This window comes from Zeugodacus cucurbitae, chromosome 5 (genome assembly GCF_028554725.1).
Source record: "Zeugodacus cucurbitae isolate PBARC_wt_2022May chromosome 5, idZeuCucr1.2, whole genome shotgun sequence".
Taxonomy (NCBI): domain Eukaryota; kingdom Metazoa; phylum Arthropoda; class Insecta; order Diptera; family Tephritidae; genus Zeugodacus; species Zeugodacus cucurbitae.
The window spans coordinates 42,912,861-42,926,928 of record NC_071670.1 but is presented as its reverse complement, the minus strand read 5'-3'; the positions used below and the strand labels follow the sequence as shown (position 1 = coordinate 42,926,928).

The 14,068-nt window shown below is 34.5% G+C and overlaps 1 protein-coding gene across 16 annotated transcripts in view; it reads right to left on the bottom strand.

Moving 5' to 3' along the window:
• The window catches only part of LOC105216030 (disintegrin and metalloproteinase domain-containing protein 9), a 510,771-nt gene that overhangs the window by 122,929 nt on the left and 373,774 nt on the right, over positions 1–14,068 (bottom strand). For all 16 annotated transcript variants that reach the window (XM_054231408.1, XM_054231409.1, XM_054231410.1 and 13 more), the window contains exon 7: positions 12,851–12,923. In XM_054231408.1, coding sequence (XP_054087383.1) covers positions 12,851–12,923 — 73 coding nt within the window. The remainder of the gene's footprint in view (positions 1–12,850; positions 12,924–14,068) is intronic.

Here is a 14,068-nt window from a genome sequence, read left to right as displayed (position 1 = left end):
TCTGCCATGCAACTGATTTAAGACTGCTGGCGCAGCAGTGTAATATTCGAAATAGAATTAAAGGAATTATTTATAGCGTAAACAATGTATAGGAGCATAGTATAAAACAAATTTCAATATTTCTCAAAAGAAAATTTTTGTTTTACATGATATAAATACAAATAATTATATATAGAGGTTGTTTGTTAGATTTATTGAATTTCCTAGAGGACTAGTTATCAAAGTAACTCTATGTTGTCTTTAAAAATCATTGAAGTTGTACTTTGGATAAACTTTTAGTGATATCACTCGGGTCATCTTCACAAAAACCCAGTGATTTAAAGACCCATAAGATTTAGGAGAGTAACGTTTTTATCCGATTTGATTTTTCCTAAATTTATTCTGAACCCGTACTATTCACTTCTTTAAATTAATTTTGAAAGGTTTTTTAAGATCTCATTCCTAGAACACCGAACATCATCATAAACAGAAAGTGGAATTATTAGAAAGTAAATTATAAAGGTGAATGGAATAAAAACCTCTCTTTAATTTCAAGAGAGTGCGGATTGTTTCGTCAACAGCAAATTAATAGACATAAGAGTTGCTTGAGACAAAAATTAGGTGATTCGAAGACTAAACCAATGTAGAAACGTAATAGACTTTTCGCACAGCCTAATTAATTGATCAATTAAAAAATAAAAATTAAGAAAACAATTTAAGCCTTTCGTACTGCCAGCTACTTGATAAACGTGTAATTCATGGAAAACATCGAGTTAGACCGGCATGTGGCATCTCGTGACATCGCCCAGGAGATGAGGGTTAGTCACCAAACCATTTTAAACCATCTGCAAAAGGCTGGATACACAAAGAAGCTTGATGTTTGGGTGCCGCATGATTTGACGCAATAAAACCTTCTGGACCGATTCAACGCCTATGATATGCTGCTGAAACGGAACGAACTCGACCCATTTTTGAAGCAGATGGTGACTGGCGACGAAAAATGAATCTCATACGACAATATCAAGCGAAAACGGTGCGGTCGAAGGCCGATTAATCGTCTCAATCAGTGACCAAACCGTGTTTGACGGCCAGGAAGGTTTTGCTGTGTGTTTGGTGGGATTGGAAGGAATCATCCACTATGAGCTGCTCCCAAAAGGCCAGGCGTTTAATTCTACCATCTACTGTGAACAACTGGACCGCTTAACGCAGAAAATCGACCATAAGTGTCCAGAATTGACCAACAGGAAGGTTGTAGTGTTCCACCAGGACAACGCCAGACTACACACTTCGTTGATGACACGTCAGCAGCTATGGGAACTCGGATGGCAGGTTTTATCGCATCCACCATATAGCCCGGACATAGCGCCAAGTGATTACCACCTGTTCCTGTCCATGGCGAACGCACTTGGTGGTGTAAAGTTGAACTCAAAAGAGGCTTGTGAAAAGTGGCTGTGCAAGTTCTTCGCAAATAAGGAGAGGGGCTTCTACGAAGGGGATATTATGAAGTTGCCGTCTAGATGGAAACAGATTAATGAACGAAACGGCGCATATTTGAACTAAATCCGATCACTGTAACACTTTTTATAAAGCATTGAATAAAGAGCAAAAAAGCGGAGAGGAGATATTTGTCAACCTAATATATTTTTGTTTTTGCTTTTCATAAGAAGTTTCATCAGCTAATTGCTATTTTATCAATAACCACAACGATTATTTCCAGCAGAGACAGCCATCGTCGAGTAGAATTCCTGATATTTTATCAAAAAAATACAGCCAAATTTACTGCGTGGATAACAGCTCGAGGCATTGCATTTCATTTTCAACTCGATTGGTATTCGTTTTACGAGTTCATCTTCTTCATCTTAACTGGTGGCCTGGCAGTGTGTGGGAAAGTGAAAATATTAATTTTTTTTTAATAAAATGATGTTTTTTTGTGTTATATTTCCAAAGTGATGAGATATGCTTAACTTAGCAAAGGCTTGACAACTTTAGAAAACTGGTTATTCTCAGTTCTGTTATTCAAAAGTGTGGTTAATGTACTATTAATTAGACTTCATTCAACTCTTGAAAGCCGCTGAGAATATTTAAAGGATAAGGAACTCACAACAGCAGAAATTAGCTTATTTTATTTTATTATAAAATTTCTAATGCGTCATAAAACTTCTTTCAAATATAATAAGTAACCTGCTAAATATGTTCATTTAGGAATCCTATTTATACAATATTGCTATTGAAGTTAATTATTATGAAAATAGCGAAATAAAGTCTTTATTACTGTTGATTCTTTATTACTATGCTAGTCCACCCTTACGGGGGCTCCGTAGCGCTACAACATGTCTCTGCATATATGCTATGGGTGTATCTGTGCATACACGTTCAATTAGAAATACTGAAAAATCCCTTTGTAGACATTTACCCATATGTACTAGCTAGCCTGAAATTAAATTATTTGCCAATCTAATTTCCTCATTTCAATTGGAACTTTGATTTTGGCATGCGGACATGCAAGCGAGCAACAACACAGCCACCAACATTCTCATATACTGACATACATAGGCACCTGCAGATACATCTATACTTGAGTGTGTGTGTGAGTAATAAGAGATAGTCAACATCGAAATGAAGCCAACACATATACATACATGCATATATATTAGCATATTTCAATCTACATGTGTTTGCATATGTTCTGCTATACATACATATATACTTTATATATACATATATACATATGTGTAATACTTTGGACGCTGAGAATTTGTCGCCGTAACACTGAGATAGGTAAAGATCAAAATAAATTTTAAATGAAGTAAAAAAGTAAAAAACGAACGTAGGATATATACATATATATCTCAAATAAATCGAATCCAAATATGTAAAGTAAACATGAGAAAGCAGCGAGCAAGGATAAATGGAAGAAAAACGCTTTGAATTCCTTTTTAATTTAATTTCAGCACCACTTAGGTTTGCGACGAAAATACTGCCGCCAACTTGCTGCTGCTAACTTGATTGCATGTATATATGCATAACAGTATATATGTATGCACATACGTGAGCATAAATGTTGACACTCCTACATACATGTATGCATATATTGCGCAAGCCAACAGCCGTTGAATTACTTAACTGCTGGGTGGTGGAGCGCTAGTGAGTGTTGGAGTATGAGGCACACATCAACATGGCGAAAACTTGCCTTACTTTAAGGTAAAAAACTGCCAACACACACACATACCTAGATGTAACTACCTGTGCTTGCATGAGCATATATGTATATGTGTGTGCTGAAGTCACCAGCACAGATTTATAGCAGGCAACTAAACGATTTGCACATGGCGACCCAAACGAACCGTACGTCCGAAAGACAAATAGCCTAGGCGGCTGGACAAAGGAGTGGGCGAAACAGCAAGGTATACATATATATGTATATATATACAGGTGAGGGATGTAGTGTCTACAGGTTTGGGTAATAGCGAATCTGTGCCTTCGCATTTGATGAGATTTGTATATTTGGAAAATATCTTGCATAATCCACATTGAAGAGGGACATAGCATAGCATAGCGAAAGGTAAGCGACTGTCTAGTCGCAAAATGATTGCCCAAGCACACACCTATGCATATACATACATACAATCAACTATCTTGAAACAGATTTTATTTATGTAACTCGAAGACACATCTCTATATTCATACATATATTAGTGTACCCACACACGCTTTGTTCACAGGTGTATTAACGATTTCAAGTTTTTGGTTTCTTATCTGCGTTTGCCACACTCTTTTGTTACCCCACGAGCGGCCTCTCTACGGCAAGAAAACAGTAAAGCACCAAAATATGCTGTTCTCTCACTCCTGACAATCAACTCCTTGCAGCACACGTTTCTTAAAAAATCAAGCATCATTTTTATTCATACGTCGCAGCAACAAAAAATATATATATTATACACGTTCATATGAATTGTAGGTATCATACATATACATATGTAAGCTTGTTCACCTTTTTATATATATATATAGATATTTTATTAAAGGAAATTACAGCACAAAAGCCGTAAAAAAGGTCTGCCCTTCGTGTTTATTGAAGCGCAATGCTTGAACTCACATTCTTTGTTAGTGCATAAATAAATCTATGAGCAGTGAGCGTGGCAAATACAACAAAAATAAAAAAATACAACAACAACACATATAAATGTATATGCATGCCTCTAAATGAAGTGACGAATGCTGAATAGCTGTAAAAATCGCACAAACTTGGCTATTTTCCTAACTTTTTTTTTGCAAACCTACGCAACACACTTCACCTACATGTTCAACATGGCGTATACGTAACCTACAGTAAATACGAGTATACCAAAACAGTGTAGAAACTTTAATCGTTTTAAAAGCTACAGCTTTAATATGCGTCGATGTAAACGTATTTCAACACACACAACTACAGATATCTATATATATATATATATATATACTATATATAAGTATATCTCCCCAGCATTTTGTGTATATTTTCAGTTTTGTTTGTAGATTTAGGGTCTTTGTAGTTTGCATATCTGGCACGCGTGTTTACTTTTTGTACCGTATTTCAACGTATTTCTTTTCAACTCTTTCCTTCGCCACATACCCACACGCTCCTCGACCATTTTTTTGCAACGTGAACGAGTTATTTTGCATTTTACATTTACTTACACATGTCTGCTTGTGCAGCGGTGCGTATAAGCATCTAAAGGTCATCAGCTATTCATCAAATTACTGGATTTTCTTATTATACGTTAAGTCACTCTGTGTGTGTGCATGTGTGTCTGTTTGTGAAGTAGGGCAGTAGTAAATCGCTTGTCAGTCGTATTTGTTATTTAGAGTTGAAAATTTTATTTTATTTGCATGGCTGTGTGTGTGTGTCTGTCCATGCATAATTGACCGTCAATCAAGAAAGGGTTTCTTACTTGGCATTTGTAAAGCTTAAAAAATAGTAATATCAGTTAAATTATAATGTTTGTGGCTACAACCAAGTAGTTGGGGTATAATACTCCATTTAGGGCACAATTCTGTATTTTAGGATATACAATATGTATGTATATAAGCTGCGTAAGCGCGCCTTATGCCTAGTAATCTCATTGGATTGCATTGGAAAGTAGCAAATCAGTTAAGGTTAAATTAAATTAGTTATTTTAAAAACGAAGAGATTATCACGCAAATGTATGCATAAATTTAATGATGGAGCGATAGTGAATTGGCATAAATTTTGGGTTCTACATATTACATATTTGAAATGGTAAAACTGACGCATATCTTTTGAGCTACATAGTTTATTACATGAAATTATTCTACGTGTAGGCATACCTTTAGTTGGTTTTATTTGCATAATTTCGGTCATTTTACACTAGTTAGAGCATGATTTGCTGCTTTGAAATACACTAAAGAAGATACAAGCCACGTGCACATTACAATAAGAAAATAATGTAGAAGATTTAAAAGGTTAACCGCAGCTATTAAAGTTTACTTATTATAACGATGCCATATATATACATATATATATTTGGTTAAAATCATATCTGACAAATAACAACTGTTTTATAAATCATAACAATAAATTGAACAAAATAAAATATATTTTTTTTTATACATTATCATCAACTATAAAATACTACCAGTATAAAGGAAGAAAGGAATGGAGCTTTTATTTAAATAAGCGAAGAAAACGTAAACAAATTTAACCTAAATAACAGGGTGGGAAATATACCAAATTTAACTTCAGAGACTATTTACTATACAGAGAAAATATTCTAACGGTAAATTCAGTAAATCTTAGGACACAATTTGTATTGGAGTATGGATCATTCAGCAAAATTTCGTTAATCCTTGGTCTGAACCTTTATTTAATTATATATTGAAGTGGCATATAGAACATATAGAGGAGGGATAGTGTTTCCAAAACTATCATGCACAGAAACAGTTTTGAAGGTCCGAGATACTATTGAAAACTATCACCATCCTAACATTAAGGATATTATGATTTGTCACGAAATCAAGTGTGGCTTATCCAAAATATGGAGCTTTTTCTTGCTAGACATATGTATATATTAGGTTGGCAAATATCTTGCTTCCCTTCCACCTTCTTGTCTTTTGAAATATGCGGCTACAGAGCTCGTATCTGGCAATATATTATACATCTTTGAACGCTCTTGACATAACCTACAATATGTCGCTATGCATAGTTTGGATATTGCGTTCAACAGTTCACTTCGAACTGCGGCGTGTAAACATGGAGTTCACTAACGCCGAAATTCTTGCTACTTTAAGGTTTTCATTCGTTAAAGGCAAATCCGCTGGAGAAACGTGAGATTAATGGTGTTTAGGGGGATGTCACTCTATCACATCGAACGAGTGAAATCTATCACTTCCATAGCGGGTGAAAACGACACCATGGATAAGCCATTCGGTGGAAGAACTGTGATGACGAATACCGATCAAAGGCTCAATACTCAATGCCACATGATTTGACGCAAAAAAAAAACCTTCTGGAAAAATTGATCATATACGTCCCAAACAATGGTCAGGAAGGTTTTGCTGTGTATTTAGTGGGATTGGAAAGGAATCATCCACTATGAGCTGCTTCCATGTGGCCATACGCTTAATTCCACCATCTACTGAATTTTCACTACCAGAATTCTTGAAACAATTATTTTTTAACGGTGAATACAAATAATCTCCCACTTCAATTGCGAGAATATCTTTGTCTCCATATTTTGGCAAACTTTTTAATTCTGGCCTAAAAACTGAAAGAGCATCGATTTTTCTAATTCTTATAAATTTTAATATCATCAAAACGATTTTGTCTAAGATTGTTCAGATTTTCATAGAATTATTCTTTGTAATACAAGCTTAAGCATCTCATTAATAATTAATTTATGCAAACTACCAGCAAATCGAAACAATAAACTTGTCTCAGCTCTACAATTGCTGACATCTCAGTAATTCGAAGACTGCTTTAGATTTTTTAATTTAATTGATTCGTAATAACCTGCGTCAACTAACACCTTAACAATTAGAAATTTAGAAATCTGCGTAAAAAATTTGCTTTTGTGAGAAGTTTGTATAGCGCAACTTGACAACAAATAAAAGTGGACACTCCAACATTCATGTTTCAGCTTCTCCTCTCCGCGAAAAATATTTAGCAATTCAAATCGCATACACGCACACAAGTGCATTAATAAATATAGTAATTGTTTGGTATTTACGGCAAGTGCTCGGCGCGCGCGGCAATAAATAAAAATATGACACGTGCGAAATTTGATATTTATTATTAAATTTCTCTTCACACATACATATGAATGCGCTACGCGGAACGTGACCTTTCTCATATTGGATGTTACATTGGTTAGATGTGTGGATGTTTTGATACTTTTATGAGAGTATGAGAGCGCTATATATATAAATATGTATATATGTATGTATGCATATTCACAAATAATATTATATATGGTATATCGAGATGTAAACATATTAATAACTACAGCAGAACATTTCTAGGGATGCTTAAACCCTTCTTTAGATATAAGTGAGTGTAACTAAAAGCTATTGAGATAGTATCAAAAGGTAGGTATCGTCACTTATGTTGCCATGACAAGTACTCTTGTAAATCAGAATTTAGTTCACAATAGCTTTATTCACAACAGTGGAATACAAATTGTGAGTTCAAAATCATCTAACCCTAAGAATCGACTTTGATATATGCCGACTTTGCCTAAACCTTGTGAATAAAAAGCCTCATTCTACTCTATAGCTCTCTACTCTAATCGGGAGCCTAATTCCATATGTGGCATTTATTCTGTAATTTACAATATTCAGGGCTACCTTATGAAGATGCTACCCATCAAACGCATAGCATATCATCTATGAAGGTAAGCGTAAAAATCTCAGTAAGATACTTTTTCAATAGGAAGTGACGGCTCGGAAACATTACATATCCAGATTAATCAACATTTCATATTTTTTCCAAGCTATGACCTCAGAGCTTTATTACAAAAAAAATCGTCTTCTATAAACTTCCGAAATAGTCAAAACAATTTTCAAAATTTCTTCCGAAACTTTTCGAAATCCCCAAAAGGGAAGAGAATCAACTACGTTCGCACAGTACAGCATCAAAACTTGGTATGTTTTTTCTATATATATTAACTATTTGTTGTAATACTTGTGTTTACGTTCGTAGAGTAATTGAAATTCAAGTTTCGCAATTTGCTGCTTCCGCTGTGAAATTCAATCAAAAGTCAAGTGTAAGAAAAATAATCATAACAAGCACGCAGCAAGACGAGCTCGCTTAGCGACGCAAAATGAAATAGCTGGGCGAGCGCGGAGGTGCGAGTAGGTAAACAGCAATGTGCTACAACGAAAAATAATTGTGAAGCATGTAGCTGTAGAAAGGTGTACGCAGCCCAACTCTAAGAACGCGTCGCGTGTCAAAAGCTCAGGCTTCAAACAGGATAATGTTACCGTATGAAAGACGCAACTACAACTATATGTATGTACGTGTGTGCACGTCACGTCGCTTCAAATTTCGCATTTCAGTGTAAATATTCACGCTAATATAATTTTTCTTTGCCGCACAACAACACATTGTTTAGTAATTGTTGGGTATGTCGCTACCTTTTCCTGGAGTTTCTTTTTGTATAAACAAAAAAATAACAAGTAAGGAAGGGCTAAGTTCGGGTGTAACCGAACATTTTATACTCTCGCAATTAATTTATTTAACTTTATTTATATTATATAATACACAATTTGACCCACATATTCGTCATATATATTGTATAAAGTCCATTGAAAGTTGGAAACCCCAATATTAGGTTAGAAGTAGAGACCGACGGATTAATCGGCCTTGGTATCGGCATCGGCCAGTATCGGCCACAAAATTAAGCATCGGCATCGGTATCGGCATCGGCCATATTTGGCCGATTCTTAGCCGATTCTTTCTAATTCTTTCGGATTATACTAAAATACATTTTTTTTCTTTTTGATTTCTTTAGAGCATATAATTTGAATTCTTCTGTTTACCATATAAAATACAGTGAATCACATTTGACTAAACTAACAATTCATCATGGTGATAATTTAAGTCTAGTATAAAGGAATTCAACAATTTTGCATTAATGAAAGGTTTTATTTAGCACTGCTAGAAACATTCGATTTATGTCAAATATGTACAGTTTTGTTTAAAGTTGTTGAGATTTTGAAGATAGTGTCATAAAGTCACTATTATAGAAGCATTCCTAACTAGGTTAATTTATTTTTAAAAGTTTACCATAGACAGGGTCACGTAATAATCACTTGGTGCTGGCCTGGAATATAATAAGGTGCATGGAAAAGAACCTCCCAAACAAGCTTCCGAAGTTTCTATCGAGTCACTATCACTATGTGACGCCTTTCACAATGCGAGATAGTAATGACAAAAGTCATCTCTTTGAAAATAACGGATTCTTTTTACTAGACCTACTATTTTCGAATATTGGCCTTAATGCTCATATTTGTCTTTAAGGGGTAACCCATGAAAAATTGGCGATTTTAGTGAATTTTTTTAAAGAAAGTACTCGGTCGAATGTTTCGAAGTTTTTTAGACATAATAATTTCAACTATATTTTAAGATTTTTATTTTACAAAAATTTTGAAAAATAAAGGAGTTATGGGTTGTCTTGGGAGGAGCCAAAAAAAAAGTTCCCCAACTGCTGACATGATTCCGGCCGAATGTGTAACTGAAACACAAAAATTTAAAAAGGTTATTAAAGTTGAATATATTCCCTATACAATGACCTACCATTATTGAAAGATATCAAACATTAACAAAATGGCGTAGTTCTGAAAAAAATTTCGATTGATAGGTAAAACATGGTCGTTTTTTAAATGCCAAATTGACAATTTTTAACAAATCAAAAAGATCGTAGGTCATTGTATAGTAAATATATTCAAGAATATTCAGTTTAAATTTGAAGTTGATCGGTCAATATCTCGTTGAGTTATGATGTCAATAATTTTGTGAAAAGTCGTTTCGAGAAAAATGCGTTTAAAGTTTCGACGATAGCGGCTAATACATGTGAGCGATTGCTCTTTAGAATGCTGCCATTCAAAAACTATTCAAGATACCTTTCACAGGATATTTTTGAAATTATAAACTTTCGAATAAGCAAAAAATAAATAATCGATTTTTTGAAAATGTCACACCGGTATACCCCCTTAAAGGAAAAAAGCTATATTGCTGATTGCAGATTCGATTTAAGAAAACGCGAATAACTTATTTGTTCTATCAACATATATCTTATAATAATAATTTATTTAGTTTCGAATATTAATTAAATCAATAAACAACTTCATATTTAACGGGTGATTTTTTTGAGGTTAGGATTTTCATGCATTAGTATTTGACAGATCACGTGGGATTTCAGACATGGTGTCAAAGAGAAAGATGCTCAGTATGCTTTGACATTTCATCATGAATAGACTTACTAACGAGCAACGCTTGCAAATCATTGAATTTTATTACCAAAATCAGTGTTCGGTTCGAAATGTGTTTCGCGCTTTACGTCCGATTTATGGTCTAAGTGAGCAAACAATTAATGCGATTGTGACCAAGTTTCGCACTCAGTTTACTTTATTGAACATTAAACCAACCACACGAATGCGTACAGTGCGTACAGAAGAGAATATTGCGTCTGTTTCTGAGAGTGTGGCTGAAGACCGTGAAATGTCGATTCGTCGCCGTTCGCAGCAATTGGGTTTGTGTTATTCGACCACATGGAAGATTTTACGCAAAGATCTTGGTGTAAAACCGTATAAAATACAGCTCGTGCAAGAACTGAAGCCGAACGATCTGCCACAACGTCGAATTTTCAGTGAATGGGCCCTAGAAAAGTTGGCAGAAAATCCGCTTTTTTATCGACAAATTTTGTTCAGCGATGAGGCTCATTTCTGGTTGAATGGCTACGTAAATAAGCAAAATTGCCGCATTTGGGGTGAAGAGCAACCAGAAGCCGTTCAAGAACTGCCCATGCATCCCGAAAAATGCACTGTTTGGTGTGGTTTGTACGCTGGTGGAATCATTGGACCGTATTTTTTCAAAGATGCTGTTGGACGCAACGTTACGGTGAATGGCGATCGCTATCGTTCGATGCTAACAAACTTTTTGTTGCCAAAAATGGAAGAACTGAACTTGGTTGACATGTGGTTTCAACAAGATGGCGCTACATGCCACACAGCTCGCGATTCTATGGCCATTTTGAGGGAAAACTTCGGAGAACAATTCATCTCAAGAAATGGACCCGTAAGTTGGCCACCAAGATCATGCGATTTAACGCCTTTAGACTATTTTTTGTGGGGCTACGTCAAGTCTAAAGTCTACAGAAATAAGCCAGCAACTATTCCAGCTTTGGAAGACAACATTTCCGAAGAAATTCGGGCTATTCCGGCCGAAATGCTCGAAAAAGTTGCCCAAAATTGGACTTTCCGAATGGACCACCTAAGACGCAGCCGCGGTCAACATTTAAATGAAATTATCTTCAAAAAGTAAATGTCATGAACCAATCTAAATCTCAATCTCAATTTTATGCGTTTTTTTTTTTTAAAAAGTTATCAAGCTCTTAAAAAATCACCCTTTACATATGAATTGAGTTGTTTACTTATTTTGTGATGTTATTTGTCTTTGTTTTTATTTTGTTACCATACTAATTTACTAAATAAAGTTGTTGATGAAAGAATCGGCATCGGCCACTATAAATATAGTATTTGTGCAAAGTTCTGCACCGATATCTTCACTAGTGCTTACTTTATATATTGTAAAGTAAACGATTCAGATTGTCTTCAAAGTTCTGGTATATAGGAAATAGGCGTGGTTGTGAAGCGATTTGGCCTATTTTCACAACATATCATTGGGATGTAAGGAAACTATTACAAACCAAGTTTCATTGAAATCAGTCGAGTAGTTCCCATAAGTGGGCGACGCCACGCCCATTTTCCATTTTGTAAAAAAAATCTGAGTGCAGATTTCAGCTGCCATTTCTTATGTGAAATTTAGTGTTTCTGACGTTTTTCGTTAATGAGTTAACCCACTTTTGGTAATTTTCAACCTAACTTTTGTATGGGAGGTTGGCGTGGTTATTATCCGATTTCTTTCATTTTTGGACTGTATTAAGAAATAGCTAAAAAAATAAAATAGCTCTTTTGGTTTCCGAGATATGTACAAAAGACCTATTTAGGGGCGGGGCCACGCCCACTTCCCCAAAAAAATTACATCCAAATATGCCCCTTCATAGTGCGATCCTTCATACCAAATTTTATTTCTATAGCTTTATTTATGACTTAGTTACGGCACTTTATGTGTTTTCGGTTTTCGCCATTTTGTGGGCGTGGCAGTGGTCCGATTTTGCTCATTTTCGAAAGCAACCTTCCTATGGTGCCAAGAAATAAGTGTGCCAAGTTTCATCAAGATATCTTAATTTTTACTCAAGTTACAGCTTGCACAGACGGACGGACGGACAGACATACATTCGGATTTGAACTCCACTCTTCACCCTGATCACTTTGGTATACATAACCCTATATCTAACTCGTTAAGTTTTGGGTGTTACAAACAACCGTTATGTGAACAAAACTATAATACTCTCTTTAGCAACATTTGTTGCGAGAGTATAATAAAATTCCTTAGAACTAGCATTCATATACAAAGCATCAGCCATGCCTCAATTCAACAAAGTATTTATGTCACACGCGTGTGTGATTTCTATTGTAGGTGAATAAATACGCAAACTTTTACTTAATACTTAAAGAAAATGTTTGAAATTCTAGTTTTATATATACTAATATATATGTAGAGATAAATATATTTGAATAGTGAGGTACTTACATGCCGATTACCATCCACCTGATAACCACTCACATGGTAATGTTTTTGTTGTATATTTGGTGATAAAAGTTGCCTGTAAATAAATAAAATAAATTCAAGAATATTGTTAAAAATTTTGCAGAAACAGAATATGTTTTTGATAAATAAAAATCTTTAATTAACTTCATCAATATTTACTCTTCTGAATAAGAAATATTTTATATATTTTTTATTCATTTTTCGTCTTTATTTGAAGACACCTTTAACCACTAGATTATAAATCCTCTTACAATTTCAATGAAAACAAAAAATATAGCAATTTTATATCATCTTTTCAAAGATTTTAGGAATAAAATTTCTGAATCTTCCTGAAAAAATCAAGATATTATTTTGTTATCACTTTACTATAATAAGAGAATGACGCCTAATTGTAGGCAAAGATGTTTTATAACTCTACATAAAATGGTGAGGGGGTTTATAGCCTTTTCGCACAGCAGCTAATTGATCAATTAACCGGCGTTTGCTCGATTAAAGCGCTGATTTAGATCGATTTACCATATAAAATAAAAATCTAATTTTTCTAAATTAATTTTTAATCGAATTATAATCGAATAATGTATTTCTTCTTTGTCTGCGAGTTTTTATTCACACAACACGACAGTAGATGTCGCTGCTGGAAATAAATAATAAAATAGTAATCAGCTGATGAAACTTACCAACTTCTTATGAAAAGCAAAAACAAAAATGTATAACTGCTGATCGATTATCGAGTAGCCGGCAGTGCGAAGGGCAAAAATTGGTTTCGCAATTAAAATTTTAATTGTTCTATTAATTTAGCTGTGCGAAAAGGCTACTACGAGTACAATGGTTTACCACCTGAATAATTTACTATTTTTCTTATTTTAAATTATTTAAAAAATTCTTTAAGGAAGGCAGGCACTGTATTTATTTTTTGACATTTCAGCTGTTTCATAATGCAAGATAAAATATTTTCCGGGAAAATTTAACTCTTGAAAGATTTTTCGTTTTACTATGTTCCTGCATTGAGCCTCTTTATATAATGAAAAAAAAAGAAAAGTCTGCGTTGAGTATTTTAAGCAAAAAAGTGTGCCTGTCTGAGCCCATCTACCGCAGTCTAAACCAATTACACAATCCTTAAACAATTCATTTCTTTTGTCTTTTCGCACAAATAAATATTTATAATTAATTGCAATTTTTCAAGATCGCTTTGTTCGCTTC